Source organism: Eublepharis macularius, chromosome 13 (genome assembly GCF_028583425.1).
Source record: "Eublepharis macularius isolate TG4126 chromosome 13, MPM_Emac_v1.0, whole genome shotgun sequence".
In the NCBI taxonomy this organism is placed as follows: Eukaryota; Metazoa; Chordata; class Lepidosauria; order Squamata; family Eublepharidae; genus Eublepharis; species Eublepharis macularius.
Window position 1 is genome coordinate 70,089,318 of NC_072802.1, and position 26,608 is coordinate 70,115,925.

General features: G+C 42.8%; 2 protein-coding genes across 2 annotated transcripts in view; both read right to left on the reverse strand.

Annotated features, from left to right (window-relative positions):
- Window positions 1-274: 274 nt before the first annotated feature.
- LOC129341061 (uncharacterized) lies at window positions 275-592 on the reverse strand. The gene has a single exon (XM_054995970.1). It carries the CDS (start codon window positions 559-561, stop codon window positions 427-429), a length of 135 nt encoding a protein of 44 aa, XP_054851945.1. The 5' UTR covers window positions 562-592; the 3' UTR covers window positions 275-426.
- Window positions 593-6,501: 5,909 nt separating this feature from the next.
- Window positions 6,502-26,608, reverse strand: part of VPS33A (VPS33A core subunit of CORVET and HOPS complexes) — a 22,132-nt gene continuing 2,025 nt past the window's right edge. The window contains exons 2-13 of the mRNA XM_054996710.1: window positions 25,771-25,836; window positions 24,387-24,514; window positions 22,600-22,789; window positions 16,658-16,774; window positions 15,774-15,948; window positions 15,031-15,224; window positions 11,989-12,115; window positions 11,655-11,722; window positions 9,949-10,086; window positions 9,364-9,501; window positions 9,053-9,221; window positions 6,502-7,506 (exon numbers count right to left, since the gene is read on the reverse strand). Of these exons, the coding sequence (XP_054852685.1) occupies window positions 7,313-7,506; window positions 9,053-9,221; window positions 9,364-9,501; window positions 9,949-10,086; window positions 11,655-11,722; window positions 11,989-12,115; window positions 15,031-15,224; window positions 15,774-15,948; window positions 16,658-16,774; window positions 22,600-22,789; window positions 24,387-24,514; window positions 25,771-25,836 (1,704 nt within the window). The 3' untranslated portion in view covers window positions 6,502-7,312. The remainder of the gene's footprint in view (window positions 7,507-9,052; window positions 9,222-9,363; window positions 9,502-9,948; window positions 10,087-11,654; window positions 11,723-11,988; window positions 12,116-15,030; window positions 15,225-15,773; window positions 15,949-16,657; window positions 16,775-22,599; window positions 22,790-24,386; window positions 24,515-25,770; window positions 25,837-26,608) is intronic.

A 26,608-nucleotide genomic window follows, 5' to 3' on the forward strand; every position in this document is an offset into this window, starting at 1 on the left:
TCATGATCTACAGTTGAATCCCTGTATTATTATATTTCACTTTAAAATATACTTATAGAATTGATTTCATGACATTTTGGAATATCAGTTCTTACGGCCTGCTCTTTGATTAGTAAAAAACAAAACAAGCCATTCTAATCTGAACCAGATATCAAAGATGATACAAGACCCGTAGGTCATTAGTTTATTGATTTTCAAAACAGAGAATAATTGCACAGTTCTTCATTCTTTCTCCAGGTAGCTTGAGTTCAGCGACTGCATTAACATCCTCAGAAAAAGGGGAACATAAAAGGTGAAAACGAGAGCGGGTTTTAGAGAATACCCCAAACAAGGGGAAAAAAATTAAAGTCAATATCAGAGGGCAAGTTACAGCTTGACATGCCAGCTTCTTCTATTATCTTCGCAGATGGAGCGCAGGAACGGCTGTCACTTAAGCACCAGGAAATAAGTGGTCCAGCCAGCCAGCAACAAGGCACCAAACAGCACCGTATAACTGAACAGCACAAAAGCTAGAAGCTCCTTCAGCACCTTCAGCCAGTGGACAGCGAAGGACTCCTGCATGATGTGGGCTTTGCAGGACGGTGCAGATAAATGTATGGGGACAGCCTGATCTGTAATAGAGACGAAAAGGGCATTATAACATGGATATTGGCAGGATTAACTGAGCCATCTGCAAATTGCAGTGCAATCCTAAGGTTAGTTTTCTAACAATGTGACCTTAAGCGGATAGTTTCAGGTGAGTAGCCATGTTGGACTGCAGTAGAAGAGCAAGATTTGAGTCCTGTGGCACCTTAAAGACAAACAAGCTTTTCAGGGTATAAGCTTTTGAGAGTCAAAGCTCCTTTTATCAGATACGATTTGACTCCAGGAAGTTTATACTCTGGATGGAACCCTTGTTGGTTTTTTAGCTGCTGTGTGTGTGTGTATGTTATGTGCTGTCAAGTCACCTCTGACCTATGGCGACCCTATGAATGAAAGACCTCCGAAACGTCTTATCATTAACAGACTTGCTCAGATCCTGCAAACTGGAGGACGTGGCTTCTTTTATTGAGTCAAGCCATCTCGGTTTTAGGTCTTCCTCTTTTCCTACTGCCTTCCACTTTTCCTAGCATTGTTGACTTTTCCAGAGAGTCTTGTCTTCTCATGATGTGACCAAAGTACAATAGCCTCAGTTTTATCATTTTAGCTTCTAGGAAGAATTCAGGCTTGATTTGATCTAGTACCTTCTTGTCTTTTTGGCCGTCTATGATTTCTGCAAAACTCTCCTCCAGCACCACATTTCAAATGAATCAATTTCCTTCCTGTCAGCTTTCTTTACTGTCCCTCTTTCACATCCATACATAGTAATTGGGAATAGCATAGTTTGGATTATCTTGATCTTGCTTCCCAGAGAGACATCTTTATCTTTAAGGATCTTTTCTAGCTCTCTTATAGCTGCTCTTCCAAGTCTCAGTCCTCTGATTTCTTTATTGCAATCTCCCTTTTGGTTGATGATTGAGCCAAGGAATAGAAAATCTAGAACAATTTCAGTTTCTTCATTGTCATCTTTAAAACTGTGTAATTCCTCGGAAGTTATTACTTTTGTCTTCTTGATGATCAGCTGTAATCCTGCTTTGGCTCTTTCTCCTCCTCTTAGCTGCTACCGGACTAAAATCTTGCTATCCTAAATAGAGCTGAACTTAGAAGGATGTAACTTTGCTTAGGATGGCTCTGTAAGTTTGCTAACTGTTAGTGGTTTGTGTTTAGGTCAGTAATAATAACAGTAATCTAGGCAGATTTGGAAAAAACAGTTTGCAAAAAATCATGAGTCTTCAAAAATTAGGCATGGTGAAAGAGAGAGAGACGATGACTACTACTGAGCGATGCAAGAGGACGGCCTAATGTGAGGAAAAGAGGCCACCAAAGTACGGTTCCTTTTCCAGTGGACGAGCTGGGGAGAGAGTCTAGATGCATGGCTGATAGTACATTAACAACCGCTAAACGCATTAATCAAAGTCGCCTCTCTTTCCACAGGAGCCCCCTTTAATATTTAATGTCGTAATTGCCTCTAATGGACAGACTGGGCAGAAATAAAGGCTTTTGTTTATGATTTTGGGGGTAAGTACAAACTGTTTGGCTTGCTTCTTTGCTTCTGCCAAAAATAACCTGTGTGAGAGACAAATGCTTAAAATCCATTCCCGGTCAGATCAATACCAGTGCAACACAGTAAGCTATAGCAGTCCCTAAACTTCGGAAAAGTAAGAGGAATGCAGCTTTTCAGCCTGCAGGTTTGGGAAGTGTATGCTTGGTTGCCCTATTAAATCCTGCAAAATTCTATCTTTGCTTTGATGAATTATATATGTATAGGAAATATATGAAATAATTTTTTAAACTTTAAAAAGATGATAATTTTAACTTCGTCTGAACAGGTGAAAATAAAGCCTGAATCAGGTTAGAGCTCATCTAAAGAATTACTTCTCTTTTAAAAAAACACACAAGCTTCAATAATTTTAAAAGCTACAAGGGACATTTTAGAACCCATTTATTTATTAATCTTTTAATTATTTCCAGTATCAGCATATGTTTTACGACTATTCTCCTAGACGAAATATATACAAGCTGTTGTCATAAGATCAGAAAACAGAGTTATCCGATAATTATTTTACTTTAAATGGAAAACAATTACATTTGATGGGGAGAAATTGCTTACCCTGGACAAATGAATGCATTTGCTTGGAGTTGTTCTTTGCTTTTGTTTCCGGACTCTCTCTTGAATGTCTGGCTTACCGAAAGGCTTATGATGGAACTGTATCTTCTTCCACTTGTGATATCTGAAGAGGCAGGCGTAACGAGGCTGTATTTACAAGGCTGCTTGTCCTAATAGACTAGGTGTGGTCAGGAATCAGTTCGTAGAGAGGATATACACAAATCCTTCACTCAGCTTTCACAACACACAAAGAAATGCTCACAGTTCTTTTTAAAAGTGGAAATTAATACCATACAGGCAAAATTATTTTTCCAGGTTACTAGTTACTCCAGTTGTTTGTAACTGTGCCTCCCCAAATAAGTGTATTTTTCAGAAACGTCACTGTGTATATATTTTTTTGTTTTAGTACAGCTATGTATGGATGTGAAAGTTGGATGGTAAAGAAAGCCAACAGGAAGAAAACTGATTCATTTGAAATGGGGTGAGGAGAGTTTTGTGGATACCGAATAAGACAAGTAAGTGGGTTCTGGGTAAAATCAAGCCTGAATTCTCCCTCGAAGCTAAAATGACAAAACTGAAGGTATTGTACTTTGGTCACATCATGAGAAGGCAAGGTTTTCTGGAAAAGTAGAAGGCAGCAGGAAAAGAGAAAGACCTAAAGCAAGATGGCTTGACTCAATAAGAGAAGCCATGTCTTCCAGTTTGCAAGATCTGAGCAAGTCTGCTAATGAGAGGATGTTTTAGAGGTCTTTCATTCATAGGGTCACCATAGGTCGGAGGTGACTTGATGATACATAACACACACAGCAAATGCTTAAGGTAAGTATAGAAACAAGTAGGAAAAGGAATAGGAACTGTAGACTATACTACTGTATACTGTCTGTTGCTCTAAGAATGCTCCTACTATGTCATTTCAGCATCATTTAACATATGTTGTAATTGGTTATGCTTTGTTTCAGCTGTTTTTCAGATTTCTGCTTATTTTCAAATTTCTGCACTCCTAACCCTATTGCATTGTTTATTAGATGTCCTAGTCATCAGTTGTGTTGACTTGCACTGTGTAATAAGCCTTCTCAGTGAGAAAGATGGACTATAAATAGCACAAATAAATAAATAAAGATGACTGCGTAGTCCCATGTGATATGCAGACGACACTCGTGTCTATCTTGCGCTTCTAGCTGATCCCTGGGAGGCTATAGAAGCCCTGAACCGGTGCCTGGAGTGGGTGTTGGCTAATAAACTGAAGCTACATCCTGACAAGATGGAAGTGCTACTGGTGAGGAGGAGGTCTCACCTGGGACTCAAGGTGTCACCCATTCTGGGTTTGGCAGCATCTACGTGCCATCCTCCTCTATTCGTCCTGCTTTGGTGTTTTTTGCTGCTTTTCTGCACTTTCCTAAGTCTGGTTTGATACTCTCTTTGTGAAAAGATTGCAAGTGCCTTCAGATGGCATATGGATGGGAAGATATGAACGTTTGCAACTCCTGCCCACATTGGCTCATTTTTCTTTACCTCGGCCCCCATGGTCATTTACACCCCTACTCTCACAGAGAGCTTTTTAAAAAATGGTAATATAATGGTAAGTACAGCACTGTAATGTTGTAATAATGCATTGCAAAAATGCACTAATCTGCTTTAATTTTTTAAAAAGTCTGTAGATCTTTTCATTAAGAAATTGTAAGGGGAAATGTGTAGTATGCAGGCAAGGAAGGAAATGGGCTAGAGACTTTTTAAAAAATTAAAGCTCTTGCAAGAGATCAGTATAATGGCTTTGATATGGCATAGATTTCTGTGGGTGCAAAGGGATGTATGTGTGATTTCCCCCTCCACCCCCTCCTGCAGAAGACTTGAATTCCCCCCCCCCAAGCTATTATGTGGGATCCCTCAGCATTTCAGAGGCTTTTTAGGCTCCTATAGGAGTGAGGAGTCCCCTCCTTTTGCCTGTGGAAATCTATGTAGGCTCCAACACAAAGTTATTTTGCTATAGCCATCTGTCAAAAACTTAACCAAAAAAAAGCCTGATAAAAGCCTTCTGGTGGTGGCAAGCAAACGATGGCCACAAGGCTGAAACAAGGAAAGCATGGGGGAAACTGCTGCGTGAGTGCTCTGTTGCATTCGCAGCAGCAGCAAGAGCTACATGGAAGCAGCGTCACTGCCTTAATCAACACTGTGCACACATGGCTTTTGCTGTAAATAATCAGTTTCCCCAGAGCTTAATCTGTGAGAGGGTTTGTGCAAATGAAACACGGTCAGGATGATTCTATGGTGGATGCACAGCTCAGATTATGTGTGCCTGAAGACACCCTTTGTCTGACAGGTAACATACCCTTTACTAATGTTATTTGGGGCTCTTAATGTTGCTTCTTGTCTTCTGGTTATTTCCAAAGAAAAAATCTCTGCTGCAAGTACAGGCTTTCTACAAGATATATCTTGCTGAATGGACTCTAAATTTAATCAAGCACTCGTTATCGAATTATTAGCCTTGAGATGAGCAAGGCCTCCACTAAAAACAGATCACGATCAAGCCGCGCAGGAGGCTTGTTACGCTGCAATTACTCCTCCAGGGATTTGGCAAAGGGCTGCCAGCTTTTTCCCAGAAACCCACAAGTGCTCTCTTGTTTAGGAAACTGCATTGCTCATAGTTTCAGGTGGGGAGCCATGTTGGGCTGCAGTAGAAGAGTAAAATCGGAGTCCAGTAGCATCTTAAAGACCAACAAGATTTCCAGAGTCAAAACTCCCTTTGTCAGACACAATTTGACTCTCGAAAGCTTATACCCCGTAAACCTTGTTGGTCTTTAAGGTGCTGCTGGGCTCAGATCTTCCATTACTGATAGCAGTTCTGCTGAACCCAGACAAACCCTTTGCCGCTTAATGGTTCCTCCTTGGCTCCTCTCCTCCAAGTGACTGCCAAGAGATTTGACAGTTTGGTACCCAGGAATCAGGCCAGAACTATTAGAAACAGTTCACCTGCCAAATCAAACAACAGTCCAGCGGCACCTTAAACACTAACATTTATTTCAATGTGAGGTTTCCCAAGTCATAGCTTACTTCTTCAGATGTGTAGAAATCAAAGTGGGAATCATTCTTATGGGGAAGATTATTGGGGAAGGGGCGGGGTGGGGGAGGTAAGGCAGAGAGTGAATTCCCTCATAGATCTTTCAAGCATGAATTCTCTAAGTGCACAAAAAGGCGATGTTAGGTGTGAATCCCGTAATAAAACTTCCAACGGTGACCTCTGTGTCTAAACTGAAAAGCATACACGAAAAAAATGGCTCTAACCAGTGCAACGTTAGAATCTTTACCCTGAGTGAATGCTGCATTTAGAATATCCCAGAGGACATAGGAAGACATGACAGAACTTGAAAGGCAACACAGATTAACTGTTGAGGACAAACCTGTTGGGGTTACTGAGAAAAGTGGGGGGTGCTAAGGGAGGAAGGGAAATTGTCAGTGACTACAGCTGTATTTAGGCCTTCCCTCCCCTGGCGTCAGGGCATGTGCCAAAGTGCAAGGGAATTCTACCATCTATTCCAAAAAAACAGATGTGAACCAGTTCACTGACAACAGTAACTCATTGAAAATACAACTGCAGTGGTTACTTTTTCTTCAGAGAAAATCCCAAACCATTCAATATCTATCTTTATGTCCTATGTCTCACTTCCGCCCAACAGCTCAAACCTGCTGGGCAAGTTTGAGGTACATCTTTAGAATGCACATTATCTTCCCAAACCAAGAGATTTCTAACACCTTCAAAACAGGTACTTTTTAATACAATTATGACTTCACAGTAGAGTAAAAGAAAAATCAGGCATCAAAATTGTTCCATCATCTTCTCACTCTCTTCCATGATCTTTATTGTAAATTTTACAACAGGATCTCTGAAGCTTGTTAAGGAAATATTGACATTAAATGAGTGATTTAGGTATCTTACAACATGCTGTAAGGAAACTTTTGTTTCTGGCACACACAACAGTGAGAGACAAATTCATTGGGGGCCCAAGGGGGAACACAGCAGCATACCGTTCTACCAAGATGGCAACATTTCTTGGGCAAAAGCGTAAACGTGGTATCAAGGGACAGAACATGGAGCAATAAGGCAACAACAGTAAGAGGTGGGAAACTGGAAAAACTTCCTGAGACACATGGGATTGTGGAATCTCCCTCCCTCTCAAAATGACGTACAGAAACTGCAATACTTTACTTAATACACAAATAAATTAAGGATAGCCCAGGAAAGTTGCTAATAGATGCCTGTTAGGACCCGTTCAAAAGTTCAATTTTCTCCCTTACCTGTATTTCAGAAGTCAGTCTGAAATCTATGTAGCGCATTCCTAAGCAGACTTACACCCGTCTAAGTCTAATGAAGACAATGGGCTTAGAAGGATGTACCGCTGCCTAAGATTGCACTGATGTCCTTGTCCCTGTCTCTCTTTCAAAGGCATCGATTCCTAGCAAAGTCCTACTTCATGGAGAAAAGAATGGCAGGACTCGTGCATGGCACCCAGTGGCAATACCAAAGGTCATTTTCCATCTACGGTACGTTTCTCTGCTTCTTTTTGAAGACACCGTAACGTCTCTCTCTCTCTCTCTGAAAAGTCCCTGTGATTTTTGTACAGATTTCTAGTGCTAGAAAGGTGGAGGCTCCAACTTCTCCATCAGAGACTTCATCCAGCTTGTTCCATTGATTAATTTAGTTGCTGCGATGACATATTCTGTGCCTCCATCTTCCATCTGGGACAGAAACCGGAGTGCTGCAATTTCGGCATACGTTACACCACCCAGAAAAAATACCAGAGTGACTTTGTTTTCTCCATGCTGACCTGCAAGTTTGCCAGGAGAAAGAATTACAAACTTACTTCAGAACAGGCTTGCCATACCCCCGATCCAATTTCAGACTTGTTATTTAATGAAAAAAAGAAGCTGTGCTGCACTCTGGAAAAATGAGGAGGCAAATGCAGCTGGAGCAAAAGGAATAGTTAAGTTGAACATAGCACCTATTATGAAAGACATAGGGTGAAATCCGTAGTTTAATTAAGTGGGCCTAAATGGCACTGAAATGAATGACACTGAAAACACACAGAGAAACATGACTGGGACTCATGTGCCTTCACCAGCTTGTGCCTATGCACCCCATTCAGGCCCTGACCTGGATGGCCCAGGGTAGCCGGATTTTGTCAAACCTTGGACGCTAAGCACGGTCGGTCAGTATTACTTTAGACCCTGCCTTTCTCCCCAGTGAAGACTCAAAGTGGCGTACATCATTATATACACACTAGGAACCTCACACACACTTGGATGTGAGACCATCAAGAGAGTCCAGGGCTGCTGCACAGAGGGAGGGCATGGCAAACCACTTCTTTCCTCTCTTGCCTTGAAAATCCCACAGGGTCGCCATAAGTCAGCTACAACTCGACTTCACTTGCCAGCACTGCCCAATCCAGAACTCTGCATGTGACTATTGCCTCCACAATGTCCTTGCGTTTGCAGGCTCCCTAGTTCAGTCACTGATTGGAGCAAAAGAATGCGTGTGCAATATTTCCTCCTGCAGCAGCAAGGAAGCCTCTGTGTGTGTCTGCATGCACGCACCAGGAAGACATCATGGTGTAGTGGTTAGTGTCATTCTGGGAGACCTCCACTCTGCCACTCTCTCACTCTAACTTACCACAACAGGTTATTATTGTGAAGAGAAAACTGAGGAGGGACAACAATACTGGAAGTTGCTTTGGGTATCCACTGGGGTGAAAAGGTGGGTAAAAACAGCTTAAAAAAAAGAAAATGAAGTCCTGCACTGCCAAGAGACTGCTGGGTTTGAGCAAAGATGTGGTTTGTTAGCAGCACCAAGACTGCTTTTCCATACGGCAACTATCCTCTATTTAGCTTTCATTGCCACTGCAGATGTGTTTGCAGTGGAAATGGAGACTCACATGGCAGTTTCCCCTGCCTCAGCCACTCACAGCTGCCATTCTCCCCAGCAAAGCTGGAGGGCTTTTCTTTTTTAAAAAAAGTTGGTAATTGACACACCTCTACAGCATTACAATGTTAGTTCTTTTGAATGTCCAGCTTCTGTTTACTTTTTTTTTTTAATGTGAAAGCTGGAAAATCAGAGGAACTAGTAGACTGACGGTAATAAAGGCATGTTTTGATTTGCAATGTTTTCAAAACGGTCATACCAGACCTGATTTGGAAAAAGTACAGCGAAACGGGGAAAACATGAAAAGTGGATAATTAGGGGGCAATATCATGTGTATGCTTCAAAAAGGCTGCTCTGGATGACGAATCAGAGCAAAACCTCTGTGTGGAAACAGCTTAAGTCAAACTTTTCCAGATTGATACTATAACACAAATGGTGTGTTCAAAGACACCTACGCTTCTTTTGAAGCCCTGTAGGCAACTGCTGCCGTTCTTCAAAGTGAGGTCCTGGAAGCATCTTTAAGACTTCTTCTATGCTTCGCCACCCTGGCCGGGCAAGCAGTTGTGCCAGGCGTACACTTAGAGGAGCATAGCCACTGTATACATAGGAAATATCATGAGGATTCTGTACAAGGGAAAAGAGAAAAAAATTACAAAAATTTATTATTTTATTGACATAAAATCTACCCACACACGCTGTGGAGATTAGGGAGAGTGTACCTCCACAGCAACACAATTAAAAATAAAGCTTCAATTTACCCATTTACCTGTTCATTGACATCATCCATCCACAGACGTAAAGTTTTCCGAATTGTTGGGTAGTTGTTTCTTCCGCTTGTCTGAGGCTTTAAGAGCCCAGCCTTTTCTAGATTATTTAAGGTCAGAATATGCTCATAGCCGTAAGTCTGTAGCAAAAACAGTATTGGCAGTATTATATTTTATAGACTGTATGTAGCACTGTTGTTAAATTGCTGAACACACACACAGACATTCTGCAAGAAGGTAGGGGGGGGGGAAAGATTTTTCCAAATACTGAACTGGTTTGGATACCACCAGCTTCTGGCTCACTGAGATTTTAATTCACAAACTATATATGATGGAAGTTTTGAGTACTACAGCTAAAAGTGTAAATTTAAACAAGCAATCTTGTTTCAATTAAAACAAGCATACCCAAGCAAATAACCAGAGGGTATGGGAAGATCTTTACAAGGGCAAAGCTTGTCTTCTGTTATTCGTTCTAACATAGGATACCCACCCAATCCTGCAGGGATAAGTACTTGAGCTTCCTCACTGATTGCTGTACATAAGATCTTCCCAACAGGTTCCTACTTTTGACTTTTTGTAAGTCTAACCTGCAGAATCTCTCTCTTGTAATAATCCAGGACCTTCTGTTTCAGCCCACTATTGCATACTGACTGCAGACAAACAAGCCTTAATATCTTGATCAGGGGATGCTTTTGGGCAATACAGTCTTCAACGTAACTGTTGACCTAATGAGAAAAATGCAAATTGTCAAACAAAACCATGCAAATTTCTAAAAGAGACTCAAAAGTAATTCAGGGATCATCTTTAAAACCGCCATAAAGGAGCAAGGAACACACACACACACACACACCCTGGATCAGAAGCATTTTGCATCAAACTGAAACCATCATGGCCCAGGTGTTTATCTAGAACAGTAACTGCCAAATGTTCAACCAGACCCACTGACTACCTGAGCTGGTTTGCAGGAAAATGTGATTTAAGGACAAAGACTTTTTGATTCCAGAAATTACTGTGCAACAAAGACAAACTCCAGTAAAGAACCCCCTTCAAGTGAGTCTACCTCTGCCCTCGCCACTGGGAAGACTAGAGCTTCTTCCACAAGATGATTCTCTGTGTAACTTTCATGGCGTCTGCAAATACAGACATTCATAGAGCAACATAGCATCCACACAGCTGTTGTCCTACACTTTCCTTGCACCAGCCCCCTTTGGCTGCAACACCTCCCTTCCCCCCAGTTCCGTAGCAGGCTTTTATAAAAATTGATAATAGCCAGATTGTTGTAGTGTTATAAAGATCTGCTGCAATATAAGATGAGCCCTGCTGTATTAGACCAGCGGCCTATCTAGTCCAGCACCCTGTCTCACACAGTGGCCAACCAGTTACAAATAACTAGTTCTTCTGAATTCAATGCTTTTAAAAAAAAGATTCTTCTAACCCTTTCTGTTGTGGAAATATAAGAGGAAAGGTGATGCCTGCAACAAAACGGGCTAGAGACTTATTTAAAACAATGACAGCTGAGAATTCAGCAGACTTAGTACACTGTTGCAATAGATCATCATAATGCTATAGTGATCTAGCTATTATCAACTTTTTTTAAGTCTGAAAAAGCTGTATGATGGCATAGCAGAGAAAATGGAAGCTGCAAGAGGCAGAAAGAAGGAAAATGAAACTGACAGGGGCAGGACTTTGGATAATGTGCACCTTCCTGTCCAGAACACCTAATACCCCACTTGGACTGTCCCCTCCCTATAAAGGTTAGAAAAAAAGGTTTGGGAAAGAGCATTCTGGGAAAAGATTATTGGAACACAAATAGCCTAAATCATGTGGCTGCACACCCCCGCCCTCCCAAACCTGCTGCAACTTGGAAGCTGAAATGGAGAAAAAACTCCAAGTGGCATTAGCTTGGACAGCAGTCAACAATGAACTATTTACACAGATGGTTGTTGTGGGTTTTCCGGGCTGTATTGCCGTGGTCTTGGCATTGTAGTTCCTGACGTTTCGCCAGCAGCTGTGGCTGGCATCTTCAGAGGTGTAGCACCAAAAGACAGAGATCTCTCAGTGTCACAGTGTGGAGAAGATGTTGGCAGGTCTTTTCCACACTGTGACACTGAGAGATCTCTGTCTTTGGGTGCTACACCTCTGAAGATGCCAGCCACAGCTGCTGGCGAAACGTCAGGTACTACAATGCCAAGACCACGGCAATACAGCCCGGAAAACCCACAACAACCATCGTTCTCCGGCCGTGAAAGCCTTCGACAATATTTACACAGAGGTTTAAACTGTTTCCACTTACTTTGTCAGTGTCTACGCCTGACATAAACTCTTGTTCCACTGTTAAATTATCAAAGAAGTCTTCGGAAGCTTAGAGGAAAAAAGAGAGTGAAAAACCAATCCTTAAACAGTAAATGAACAAACTGCATTTAAAAATAAGAGTCAGTTATGTTGTGTGTGTCTGGACGCAACGTTAACAGGGTCAGGTTGCTGGCAGCTCGTTTAAATGGCACGCATCAAAACTGATTTAGGCCCACCCTTCCACACACGAGGTTCGTAACTGCAACAACCAACAGTTGTCTTGAGTCACGTTTTAGGAGAAAGACGGGATGAGTGTATTTTAAGTAAATACTCACTAGTGATGTCTTTGATGAGCTCTGCAATGGAAGTGTGATTTGCTAAAGAGCTTCTTGCAGCTTGCATGTGTGGCAGCTGCGAGACAAACTGTTTGATCTCTCCAACTGTTTTAGCGTGATGCCTCTCCTAAGAAAATAAACCCAGCAGTTAAAATGCAGGGTTAATCGCCACTTACACACATACACAGTTTGCAAAAAGAGTTTTGCTGTGTTGGTGGGAAAAATCCCTCTCCCCGCACCTCAGTTCTTTTCTATGAGAACATCACTAACTTCTGTCCAAGATGGAAATACCCACTATCAGTTTTGCTGCACATAAAATCGCCAAATATATGCCAGTATGTGGCTCTGATTGTACCAACTGCATCCACTTTTCATGAATGTTCCAGGGCCAAACTAGATGTTACGGCATCCATGCATCTAACCTGTGGTCGCCAATGCTAATTTAGAGAAGAATTTGACCATTTAAAATGCCACAAAGGCCTGGCCCTGATTGGAACCATTGTGGGACCAGGCAACCTTCTTCCCCTCCACGCACTTTTTAAACTGCTAAAACAGGTACATGGTGGGGTGAGGCACAAGAACGCCAGGTCCAATCGTGCTGCAGGCCCAATCAGGGCTGAGCCTTCACAGCATTTTTAAGTGGCCAAATTCTTCTCTAAAATGGTATCAGCATCCACAGATTGGACTTGCTGATGCTGTAATGTCTAGTTAGCTCCCTCAGTTGTGTATGTTACAAGTGAAGGATCTGCCAGGACATCAGATTCCCCCCCTCTGTTACTGGTCCCTGGAAAGCTCACTGCAATGAGCGAGGGGCCTTCTCTCTCCCCCCTGACTAACTGTTCAGGGGAGGCTTGGAGTAGAAAGAGCCTGCCATGGGCTGTGTGCTCCAGACCACCTCCAGCCAGGCGGCAACCCAAACAAGCAACAAAAATGGCTCAATGAAATCTCACGCTACCGTGTTCTGAGATTCTGTTTGGCGGTTTTAAAAACTGCAGCATCCCTATATGCACAGACAATGCTTCTTCATTTGGGGTATTTTTAACATTTGCATTTTTTAAAAAGTGTTTGGATTTTCCTGTAAACTGGTTCTTTCTCTATGTTCCACCTGGCACTAAGGTGTGGAATTTTTGACTGTTGCACTAAGGTCTATTTCAGATGTCAGGATCTGCATTTTAATGTCTAATAGCGAATCAGTGCAGTGCAGTAGACAGAGCAACTGCAATGGGAAACAAGGGGGGGGGTTAGATCTGAATACCTGCCCCCAGAAAGGCAAGAAGACTCTCTTAGCATAATGTTCCTCACAGCACTGTAGTAGGATAAAATCAGAAGGATATACTGTAACTCACACGTGGGCTCTTAGGACAAACAGGCACTGGATACACACCCCAATTACTGGAATATAATCAGCCCCATGTGAGAAATTTTCCACTGATAACTCTTAACAATGTTTCCTAGATAGACAGAAAATTGTATCTCAGCGATGGCTGGAAACACCGAACTAAATTCTAAGGGCTTGACTGCCAGAAGTATGTAATGACCTATGAATAAAAATAATCCAGAAGTTTGTATACTTGTATAGATGCTAGATACAGAAATCTTCCCCCCCCCCCACCTCCAACATTTCTTTAGAAGTAGAACTTGGTTTAAGTGTAAATGATCTTGATGGCGAGCCCAGGCAGGAAGGCAATAATGAAACCCCACCATTAATAGGCCCTCTGCTACTCTCAGGCTGCTATTTCATTAACACCTATTACATTCAACCTCGCATCCTTCCAATGTAAAGCACTAATGTGCCAATTATGAAACGTACATGGTCCGCTGTTTCACGGGCAAGTGCATTTGCCCAGCTCTTCAGAGAGGCAGAAGGAAATGCAGAAATGCTGAACACACCCCAGGGTGGCACAGCTCAACAATATAAAACGCGACTTTTTAGGCACTATGGAATGGTGGTGGGCAAGACAGCATTTTGTGTAAGTGGCAGTGCTTGAAATATCTGTACGATAAACATGGACTCAAATACAAAAGGCACAATATTTCATGGTAAGGCTTCCATGAAGCTGAGATATACCGTATTGTGAAAATGTGCCTGATCCAGTGACACCTTAGAAACCAACCAGATTTCCAGGGTATGCGCTTTTGAGAGCCAAAGCTCAGACCCTGGAAATCTAGTTGGTCTTTAAGGTGGTACTGGACCCAAATCTTGCTCTTCTACTACAGATCAACAGAACTTCTCACCTGAAACTGTGAGTTTACGTGGGAAGACGGTCTCAAAGAGATGCTTCAATAGAGAGACAGGGACCACAGACTTCACCACTATGTACTATCTGTTGCTTTAAATAGGATCCTACTGAGTAGTTCTATGTCATTTAACATCAGTCTTAGAATTGCTTATGCTCTGTTTCTGCATTTCTTCAACTCCATATTGGATTTTTGCAGATGTTACATCTTTGTAAATTTGCATTATATACCCTATGATGTTTTTATTGAAATATCCTTGATACTAACGTACTAATCTTACGCTATGTAATCCACCTTGAGTCTCAGTGAGAAAGGCAGACTATAAATGATATAAATAAACAAACAGAAAAATAACTGAATATGATATTGGATACAGAATTGTTTCCTGAGAACCTCAACTGTTCTTCAAACATTTCTTATGACTGCTAAGATACGCCTGAAAGCATGTTTGTAGTGCGAGCTGAATTCTCAGAAGACAGAGCAGTGGCTGAATTAAGACTCCCAACTACTTTAGTGCCTCACGCAACATTCTGAATAGTAAAACCAAAATCTATTATACAAAGTAGTTAATTATACTGAATCTGATCTATTTGCACAAACAATAGGGGTTGCAAAATACAGACTGCTTAAGGACAGAATTTCGATTTTTTGAAAGAACGTAGCAACATAGAACCCTTCCACCATCTCTCCTTTCCCTCTAAGAATGGCTGGCATTGAAGCAACAATGCGGACCTGACACCTGGGTCTGGTGACTGTACCGTGTGAACTTTAAGTGAGGAATACCACTGCTTACAGCCCCATTACCTCAAATGCTGCGGAGATAATTTTGGCCCTTTTGCTCAGCACAGAGCCGACAGCATTGAAGTTCTTGTCTCGGATTTCTGCATAGAGCTCCTCAGCAGAATTCAACTGCAGCTTCTTAGGCTCCGTAGGGAGGTCCTTGCCGCCCTCCCCCTGCTTCTTGGGAGCAAACTTTTCAGGTGGGAGTTTCACATATGCTGCCAAAAAAAAAAAATCGCATCACAACCCAGCTAATCCTGCTGCTACCACTAGCAATGCAACAGGAGTGACAGGATGTGGTCAGCAAACTCTTGATTCTTTGGAAGGGGCAGTTTTAACACTTTACAACGCAAACCAGTCCTGTAAAAGTTACTACCTTCCCTTTTCTCTCATTTCGGGAATACCACTGGAACGCCACCCATACTGCCTGAACAAAACAACATATTTCTCCAGAAATTTCAATGAAATCATTTATTTTGTTGGACAAGTACAGATTCCCATGGCAACAAGTTTCGCAAGACCCTAACATTCTTGCCCTCCCTATTACCCTAAAATCCCAGGCAGATATACAGAAGCTGTATCTGGGGGGGGAAAGGGAGACTGAAGAATTCCCTGGGGAACAGAACGGTTCTGCAGAGATTGGGAGGTGAGGAATGAGTACATGGGCTAATCAAAGACAGGGCCGCCTACTTCCTGAGTAATAAGGCACTGTTCGTCCAAACAGACACGGTCATGTGATTACATTCTATCCACAGATACGTACTTACTATTTTGAATGCCATATATTTCATCAATAAGCCCTTCGTATGTCAGCTGCGTGGCCAGAGGAGTCATCGAGTCCACATTGCGGTCAAGCAGCAGCAAAGTATCAAAGACTGGAAATACTGGATTCTGGCTTCCAGAGAATTCTCGCTTCATCCTGATCATCATATTTGCCACATGCTGTTTTTTAAAAAAAACAAAAACAACCAAAGAGGTGATGACCTGGATACAAGCAGTGGTTACTACTACAACAGCAACAAAAATAAAAAAAAATGCATTTCTCATTCTGCTGTGTCAGAGAAGCTCTAGGACTTAGTTATATCATCTTCCTTGGGGGTGGGGGGAGTCAGACTCAATCTGATAGGTGTTCCTTAGTATCCAGGAGATGGGCAGATTAATCAAAATTCCCTGCTTTTACATGTAGATACAGAATGTATAAGGCCAGCCGCTGAATATAACTCAAAACCCAAGCTATTCCATGTAAACTGTTGTGACTAAAGCAGTCCACACAAAGTGGAGGTCTTATGGCTCAGCGGAAGAGCACATAATTGCCAAGCTGAAAGTCATAGGTTCAACTGGTGACATCTCCAGTTAAAGGATCTTGGGTAAAGACCCCAGAGAGCCACTGCCAGTCAGAGTAGAGACTACTGAACAAGAACCATCAATGGTCTGTCTTGATAAATGACCATTTCATATGTTCACTCATCAAAGAGGGATCAGTTTGAGACCCTAGAGAGCTGCTCCAAGTCAGAGTAGGCAACGAACAAGATAAATCAATGGTCTGACTTGGTATAAGGCAGCTTCCTATATTCACTTGCAGGAAATTTGCACAAAAGAAGCCAGACTGAGTTAGCTGCTCATGAAGGCAGACATCTCAGGTCTTCCTTACCCGTGCACATTCCCCCTTCCCAAAGATCTGTGGGATGGTTCCATAGAGCGCCTGTAGGGTCATGAGACCTTTTGCTGCATGATAGAGGCTCGTCTGGTCATTTTCCAGGTAACATTCCTACACAAGAAAAATTATATGAGAATGCTGGTAAGAAATTTATGATGTATACTCATTTTAACAGGAATAGTTTTCATTTATTTATGTTCTTCATAATCCGTCTTTCTCACTGAGACTCAAGGTGGATTACACAGTGCAAGTCAATACGATCAACAGCAAGGACATTCAATGAACAATGAACAAGGGCAGGGCTTTTTTTCAGCTGGAACACAGTGGAACGGAGTTCTGGAACCTCTTGAAAATGGTCACATGGGCTGGTGCCCGCCCCGATCTCCAGACAGAGGGGAGTTGAGATGGCCCTCCGCGCCCAGAAAAAAAGCCCTGAACAAGGGTATGGTTCGCAGAAATTTGAAAAACAACATAAATATGTTGATATCTAAGTGTCAAAAGCCAGTGTGCAGAGGCTTTAGATCAGAACGATCAGTATGACAGGTAGACACATCAGGTGACATAGAGTCAGATGGTTAACATAAGGGTCAGGAGACCATGAAGTGAATGACTCAGCTAAACTCATGCATGTATCTGATTGGGTGTCTACATGTATATATAGCTACCATGTACAGTATGGTTGGGGCTTCTTGCTAGTCCAGGTGTAGGCGAAGCACTTTGTCTCTCTGGACTGTAAACTTGTATATATTGCTCTTTATCCACCTATAAATAAACTGTATTATACACCTTTGCTAAACTAACAAGGTGTGGACTCTTTGTGGATCCTCCTTAAGCTGGTGCAGTCACGCTGAATACACACCCTCCAACAGGGTTATGGGCCCAGATAGACTGCGCCAAGGAGGCTGCTGAGGAGGCTCTACTGAAGTAGAGACGCAACAGAGTCGGTGGTGGATGTTGGCACCTGACGGCCGCGATCCCTCGGAGGAGGAATTATTGGCGGTGGAAAGTGTCAGTGACCAGGAGGAGGAGGAGGCAAACGAGCTCCCTCAGACCGGTGCAGAAGCAAGTATGGCACAGAGTACGGTCGTGTTGGTGGAGAAGCTGACCTCCGTGAACTACTCCGTTTGGTCGTTGCGTATGGAGCATTTTCTAAAGAGAGAGGGGCTGTGGAAAAGTGTCAGCAACCCCCCAGCAGCCCCCAATGATGCGGAAAAGATTGCAGATGAGCGTGCTTTAGCTCATATCGTGCTGGCTGTGGGAGATGACCAATTGCTTCACATCAGGGACTCGGCTACTAGTTCAAATGCCTGGCAAGATTTGAAGCTGATACATGCAAGAACGTCTGCAGGGTCATTAATTATGCTGACACGTCGCCTCTACAGACTTGCTCTCAAGCCGGGGGAGAGCATGCAGAAGCATATAAACAGTTTGACGGAATGTTTCCAGCAACTGGCTGCTCGTGGAAAGCCCACGGAGGACTCTGACAAGGCATACATTCTATTATCAAGTGTGCCTGATGTATATTTTCCTCTTATTGCAAGCCTTGAGAGCCTGGAGCCAGATAAACTCACTTATTCCTATGTTACGTCTCGTCTTCTTGAGGAAGAGGCTCGTGTTTCAACATACGGGGGCTGGCATTCAAGGACGGAGCAACGAGCAGACGGAGGGGCCCATCGAGGGGTTTCAGCTACTGACGGCGGAGGAGTTGCTAACAAGCAGCGTGAGGTCACCCAGCTGTCAGCAGCAGCCGTGAGAAAGTGTTACAGCTGTGGCTCCACTTCTCACCTTCGTCGGTTTTGCCCGGACAGGAGAAGAAAACAACAGAAGCAGAAGCAAGGACGTGTACAGGAGCCTCGGTTTCCAGATCAACATGCGAGGCTGGTCACTGCATCTACTGTAAATACGCATTCCCAGTGGACAGTTGACAGTGGCGCTACCGATTCTTTCGCCCGATCTGAGGAGGTGCTGTATGATTTACAAAGAAGCAACCTGCAGTCCGTGTTGTTGGCAGATGGGAGAGAATCTCCAGTCAGCGCCATGGGAGCTGTACGGTTTACAGCTCTGGAGGAGGACTTTGCGCCTGTATATTGTGTTCCCTCTTTGGACCATAATCTATTATCAGTAAGTAGGTTGACCCAAAAGGGGTTTGAGGTCCGGTTTGTGGGGGACAAATGCCAAATAAGCAAAGCTGGCAAAGTTCTTGTTACTGGGGAACTGAGAAACAATGTTTATATTGTAGAGAATAGGCAGGCAAAGGCTGACACGGTTACAAACAAGTGTAGCCATGACAATTGTGTGCATTTATTGCACAGGCGTTTAGGGCACGCTAGCTTTGGGGTTATAAACAAAACTCTAACACTCCTAAAGGGAGAAAAGGTGTCAAGCTGCTCAGAGTTCCTAGACTGCACTGTTTGCAAAGCAGTCAAAACAAAGGCATTCCCTGTAGCTAAGAAAAGTGGCCGGGTGTCTACAAAGCCACTTGAATTAATACACATGGATCTGATTGGTCCATTCCCCAAAAGCCATTCTCAAAATTGTTATGCCCTGGTCCTAACAGATGATTTTAGCCGGTACTCATGGCTGTATGTTATGAAACACAAGTCTCAAACGTTTGATTTGTTTAAGGTTTGGGCAAAAAGGGTACAAAAACAGTTGGGGCTGGACATAAAGGCCATCCAGTCTGACCAAGGGGGGGAATTCATGTCTGCACAATTCTCTCACTGGTGTGATAAATATGGTGTTTTGCACAGGGTAGCAAATACAAGTGTGCCACAAGAAAATGGTCTGGCAGAAAGGCATGGTGCCATTATACAAGAAAAAATGGCTGCTATGTTAGCTGATGCTGGTTTGCCAAAAACTTACTGGGCTGAGGCAATTATCTGTGCCTGTTATGTGGTAAATCGTCTGTGGTCCCGTGCTGTGAATGAAATACCTTTTAGGTTACTTTTCAACAGGGACCCTAACCTAAAGTTACTAAGGGTGTTTGGCATGACTTCTTGGGTGCATATCCCTTTAAAACAGCGTAGAAAAGGGGGCCCAAAAGCCTCTAAGATGATATTCATTGGATACCAGAGTGGCATGAAGGCCTACAGGTTTACAAATGAAAACAAAAAGGTATCGTACAGCAGGTCTGCTAGTATATGTGAGCATGGAAGTTGGAAAAGGCTTCACGGGTATGAGAGTGAAAGCCAGATTGTGTTGCCAGTTACCGATGAAATGCCTGAAACAAGTCCAGAGGGGGACGTGAGTGTGAAAGAGGAGATTAGTTCTCCAGCCAGGCAGGTAACACAGGACGCACAGAGGTCTAGTCCTCCTATACGTGTGTCTAGTCGTCCTAATAAAGGTGTCCCACCTCAAAGGTATGGTTTTGAAGCTGCAGCAAACTGTGTGCTGGCTAAAGAGCCAGCTAATTATTCTGAGCTTCTCACTTATGAGGGGGAAGAGAAAAAGGCTTGGCTCGAGGCCATGAAGGCCGAATATCAGTCTCTAACTGACCATGAAGTGTTCACAGTTGTACCTAAGCCAAAAGACACAAATATTATTGGTTGTAGGTGGCTGTATAAGGTGAAACGACTTCCCTCAGGTAATGTGCAGAGGAAAGCTCGCTTAGTAGCCCGTGGTTTCTCTCAGGTACAATTCCAAGACTATGACCAGGTATTTTCTCCTACTGTTAGGCCTGAAACAGTAAAATTAGCCTTATGTAAGGCAGGGGCTCAACACAAAAACATAGATCATTTTGATGTTTGTACAGCCTATCTCCATGCTCCTATACAGGAATGTTTATACATGGAGCAGATACCAGGGTATGAGGTGTCAAATAAACATATGGTGCTCAAACTAAACCGAGCCTTGTATGGGTTGCGTCAATCAGCACGAGCTTGGTTTCAATACCTGTCACAATCACTAAAAGCAGCAGGTTTTGAGCAGGGCAAAGGTGATGCCTGCATTTTTACAAAAATGGTAGGAGGTTCAGAAGTCCAACTCCTTATTTTTGTAGATGATATATTGTGTCTATATGAAACAGCAGAACAATTATGTTGGTTTAAACAAATAGCCAAGGATATTTGCAAAGTGAAACATTTGGGTCCTATCTCCAATTATTTGGGAGTGCAAGTGTCCAAAACTGAGGATGGATTTTTCCAACTGAATCAGAGAGATAAAATTACAAAGTTGCTCTCAGAGTATGGATTAACTGAAGCACATGGTGTGTCCACTCCTATGACTACAGGGTATATCAGGGAGCCAGATGATTTTCCCTGGGAAGATGTACAAAGATATCAGTCATTGGTGGGCAGTCTTTTGTATCTCTCATGTTGGGGCCGTCCAGATATAACACAAGCAGTAAACATGCTATGCCAAAGGTGTGCTAAGCCTTTCCATAGGGATTGGATAGCAGCAAAACGCGTCTTGAAATATCTTAAGGCTACTCTCAATTTCTCTTTGGTTCTAAAAGCCACTGAACCTATGCAGATCACTATGTTTTGTGATGCTAGTTGGGCAGATCGCCCTGACGGTAAATCCACTACAGGACTAGCCATATTTGTAGGAGGTGCTCTCATTGCACATAAGACATTAAAACAGTCTTTGTTGGCACATTCATCGTGTGAGGCAGAGGTCGCTGCCATGAGTCAAGGTATCTTAGAGCTGGAAGTAATACAACAGCTCATGTCTGACATGAAACTGCATTGTGCAGTACCTATTGCTGTTTATGGAGATAATACAGCAGCACAACAGTTAGCCCAAGATGGTGGAACCAAAACACGCAGTAAACACATCTTAATCAGGTATTTGAACGTAAGATGTGCTGTAGAGCAAGGATTCATAAGATTGTTTAGATGTACATCTGGTGACAATATTGCAGACATGTTTACTAAAAGTTTGTATGCTGTACCATTTGAACGATTACGTGATGCCTTAAACTGCTCTCATACTGGCTTGGAGGAGTGTTGATATCTAAGTGTCAAAAGCCAGTGTGCAGAGGCTTTAGATCAGAACGATCAGTATGACAGGTAGACACATCAGGTGACATAGAGTCAGATGGTTAACATAAGGGTCAGGAGACCATGAAGTGAATGACTCAGCTAAACTCATGCATGTATCTGATTGGGTGTCTACATGTATATATAGCTACCATGTACAGTATGGTTGGGGCTTCTTGCTAGTCCAGGTGTAGGCGAAGCACTTTGTCTCTCTGGACTGTAAACTTGTATATATTGCTCTTTATCCACCTATAAATAAACTGTATTATACACCTTTGCTAAACTAACAAGGTGTGGACTCTTTGTGGATCCTCCTTAAGCTGGTGCAGTCACGCTGAATACACACCCTCCAACAAAATACAAACACAGAGATGAATCATTGCTGAAACAAAGCGTAAGTAATTAAACAGGACATACTTAATGACACGGACACTACCCAGTAGGAACACAATCACACCAACAGACAGTACCCAGTACAGTACAGTACCCATTACCCAGTACAGTCTACAGTCTCTGTACCAAGGATCTCTCTATGCCATTCGTACAGCGGAGTTCTATTACCTGAGTAATTCTATAATCTAAGTAAATCATCCAATCCTCCAGTGAAGCAGAATCTGTTAAAGCTGAAGAACCACAGACATTTGCCTGGCCACCTCTTAAAATACTCCAAGGAAAGAGCAAATTCCACTGGCCAACTTTTATTAAGTTGTTTTATTAAGATGTTTATTAAGGCCTTATTCACAGTATCTAAGCTAGATCTCTTTTCTTGCAATTCAAGCCCCTCTTCCTGCATTTGGAAAACATACAAAGAGCTGGTTCTAATTTGGACCCCAGTCAACAATGAGCCTATATATATATATAGGGTGCAAATGATGGATTCAACACTACTCCTATCTGGTGCTCAGTCTGCAAAGCCACTTTGACATTTACTACTTATTAGAAGAAACAGATACTCACTTTAAAGGCACTTTCAGACTCCATGGACAACAGGTCTCCGTCAAATGGAATAAGGTCCAGGCTGTACTCCTCTCTATGAATGAAGGCACCCAGAATGCCCTGATCTTTCAGCCGCTGCTCACACAACAAGCTGCGACGTGGCACAAACAGGATGTGGAAATCCCTTTGCGGAGAACGGATTCTGTCTTCACTGGAAAGAGACAAGAAGAGATTTTAAGAGAGGTAACAGACTAACCTAATACAGTAGCCTTCAACATTGGAACCCCAGATAAGGGGCCAATACAAGGGAGGGCTCAACAAATCCCAGAGTGCCAAGAAAGTTCATTGTGGCACCTAATATGTTCATCAGTATGTGACTCTTGGTAATTTTCAGTAGAACGCAAAGCTTATTTAGGCGAGAGATAGATGCTAGCTGCTTGCTGTAACAACAGCCAGAATTACCCCATATTAATTTAAACACTACACACTTTGGCAGTAGAAAAGAGCAAGTGTCCAGTAGCACCTATAAGACTAACAAAAATTGTGGTAGGGTATGAGCTTTCATACCCTAACACAAATTTCACGGAAGCTCATACCCTACTACTCAAATCCCACTACTGCCATGTGCTTAGCACAAGGCCTTGGGCAAGCTGCTCCTCTCGGCTCCAGCTCCCAAGCTGTTAGGTGGGAACAATAATAACAATGATTTTTGTTCACCGCTCTGAGTGGGACACTGATCTATCTAGAAGAGCAGTATATAAGCACAGATTATCATTATCAGCCATTCTGAACAAAAGGCACACATTCACCAATTTCTACATGGACAGTGGTTGTTGGGGGTTTTCCGGGCTGTATTGCCGTGGTCTTGGCATTGTAGTTCCTGACGTTTCGCCAGCAGCTGAGAGATCACTGAGAGATCTCTGTCTTTTGGTGCTACACCTCTGAAGATGCCAGCCACAGCTGCTGGCGAAACGTCAGGAACTACAATGCCAAGACCACGGCAATACAGCCCGGAAAACCCCCAACAACCATCGTTCTCCGGCCGTGAAAGCCTTCGACAATACATTCTACATGGACAGTTTTTTGGGAAGAAGTTTCAGTTCTTTTTCCATCAATTCCCATTGCACTGGTTCCATTTTTTCAGGCCCAAAGACGGAGACCATTCTTGATTCCCCTCCACAAACCAGAACTCGTTAACCCACCTCCTTCATGAGCGGTTGACCTTTGGTACACACAAGCAGCTCTGCTCCAGGGTCAGCAGCCTCTTGCTGTTGTTTGGGAAGGCGGTTGGCTGTACTTTAGTGTCCAAATTACTGGGCAGTGAATTATGACTGTGTGGGAAGGGCCTGTATGATCTCTCCCACGTAGAAATGAAAGGCAGGCTCCATCTTGCTCTGCTGAATGCCAAACTAGATATGAAGGCATGTCAGATTGCCATTGAGTGCCATTAAAGGTGGGGACAGAAGTGATCTGAAGTGGGACTCTCAGACAGGAAGTCATCTCCACCAGGAGAGAAGCAGTTTCAGGGGGAAAGTATGGGGGGGGGGGGAAAGCGTTCAGCACCCCTCCCATCTTTATTGCACTTAAATGGCACTCCCTTCTTACATGCACGCTCCCTGCTTTATAAGAAGTCACAACTTCTTGGATCTTGCTGCTGTGTTGGATCTTGCTGCTGTCACTTCTGGCTTAGCCAAAGCAGGACTGTTTACAGCCAGAGGAAGGACAGGATAGATCTTCCCACCCAGCACAAGTCAGTGCAGCCTCTGTTGCAGAAGACTGCAGAAGGTAGAATGCCAAGCTTACAATACCTGAGCACATTGTCAGCAATTATGTCCATTAGCTCTAGCCTCGGTCGGACGAAGAAAATGATATTCTTGACATCAGCAGGGGGGAGGCGGCCTGGTTTCAAGGTAAACATTTTCTCCACTTCATGTTCCTGGAAGGAAACAAGACGTTCTATGAAGACACGTATTGAGAAAAGGATGCCTCTCATATTACAAAACATGAAGTTTAGCCAGAATGGCTACTAGTCAATGCTTTTAGGATAACCAGGGCACCAGAAGCAAACTGGTTTCCACTCCATTTTGGGTAAGACTCTCTGCCCAACAGAAACGGATACAATGAAATGCCACTGGGATTTCCCTTCCCCAGTGTTGTACAAGTAAATGTCAAACCACTAATCCTCTATTGGTGGAAAAGTTAATGCAGAGTATCAGTGGTCTTTATTTTTTTTGAGAGAAGATGGCTAGATACACACTGAGAGCAGTATAAACTAATAACTTCTGCATATTAATTCTGCAGATTAATAAACTTCATATCCTTCGAGTGCATTGATAGAACTCCAATGGTTTTAATGGGGCTTCTGAAGGGGAAATACACAGTGGATTTTGTGCTTTAGCTGGACAATCTTCAGTAGAATAATTCCCAAAGGTGCTTCTGTTTTCCCCTTTTCAAGGCCTTCCTTGAATCTATTTTAAATGCATTATACCATTTGCTTTAAAATAAAATTAAAGTGGCTTACAAAATTATCTAGAAGTCCAGTAGCTCCTTAAGGACTAACATTTATTCCACCATAAGCTTTTGTGAGTCAGAACTCACTTCATCAGATGGCAGGCACATCCACAGGAGATTCATTTATACTTAACAGAAACGTAGGAGTATGTCATAGAGAAGCCAGACAATAACCAAAGAGAATTCAATACATTCAGAGGGGGTGAGGATTGGTTATTGTTTCTAACTAGCCTCTCTTTGTAACTTCCTCATTCCCACCTTTCTGTTGCTTGTAACTTTAGTTTAAAAATATGTTGTATGGATGTACCGTCCAAGCATCTGGTGAAGTGGGCATTGACTCACAAAAGCTTATGATGGAATAAGTTTTGTTAATTCTTAAGGGGCCACTGTACTTCCACTTGTTTTCACTGAAAAAGACTAACAGGGCTACCACTCTGAAAGTGTCTTACAGAATATTAATTACAGCCAAAGTATTTTTGAAGTTTCTCTTTGCTTGTGCTCCTTAAAACGGAAGTGAAACATAAACGCCTTTGCACAGAATTATCCAAGAGGGCTATTTTCACAGAAGCAGATTTAGATAAATACAATTTTTATAAAATCCATGTAACAGCACTTCAACCTCACCCCGCCCCCCCAAAAAAACCCAGGCTCAACTGTTTAACAGCCCTGTCCATGCCTTACCTTTAAAAGGGAATATTGCGCAATCAATCCAAATGGCCCCGTTAGATACTCGTCCCATACTATGGCCTATAAAGAGGAAGGCAGAAAACCAGCTGTCATTCAATCTGCTTTAAGAATACGGGAGCAGACTAGATGGTGAAATAAAGTTTCTGCTGGTTCAGGGCAAAGGAGATTGTGGGATGCTTCACTGTGGTTCATGACGTATGTAGGAAAACCTCACTGAGGAGTAAAGTCTGCAAGCACATCTTCAAGATAACCTTTAACACATTACAGTAACTTTCACACTGATCCAGAGGAGTTAGCCGTGTTAGTTTGTAGTTGCAAAATAGTAAAGAGTCCAGTAGGACCTTTAAGCACCTTTTAGATGCCATGCATCTGACAAAGAGAGCTGTGATTCTCGAAAGCTTATGTTACAATAAAGTTGGTTAGTCTTAAAGGTGCTACAGGACTCTTTATTATTTCTCACTGGTAATTTTAAAAGGAATAAGAGGACAGAGTAAACCACGCTAGATTGCTTAGTGAAGGGGAGCTCCAGGAAAGAGCTGGCAGATATTGGCACGTATGCACAGAAAAGGTCCTTGAGCACTCTAGGCTGGGAAAGGAACGGAAAGACTTCAGCTATTAAGCCTGTAATAATTCACACTCTTACAGAAGAGCAAGTTACATTAGACAGACCTGAATACACAGAGAGGATTCTGCTGTCCGTGTGCATGCACATGGGGGAAAAGTGAAAGACAAAAAGAAGGGAGACTGCAGAAGGGAAACTTTCATTTATCCAGTTTTATTTCACCCTTCCTCCAACAAATTCTCCTCCTCTTGTTTTATCCTCACATCAACC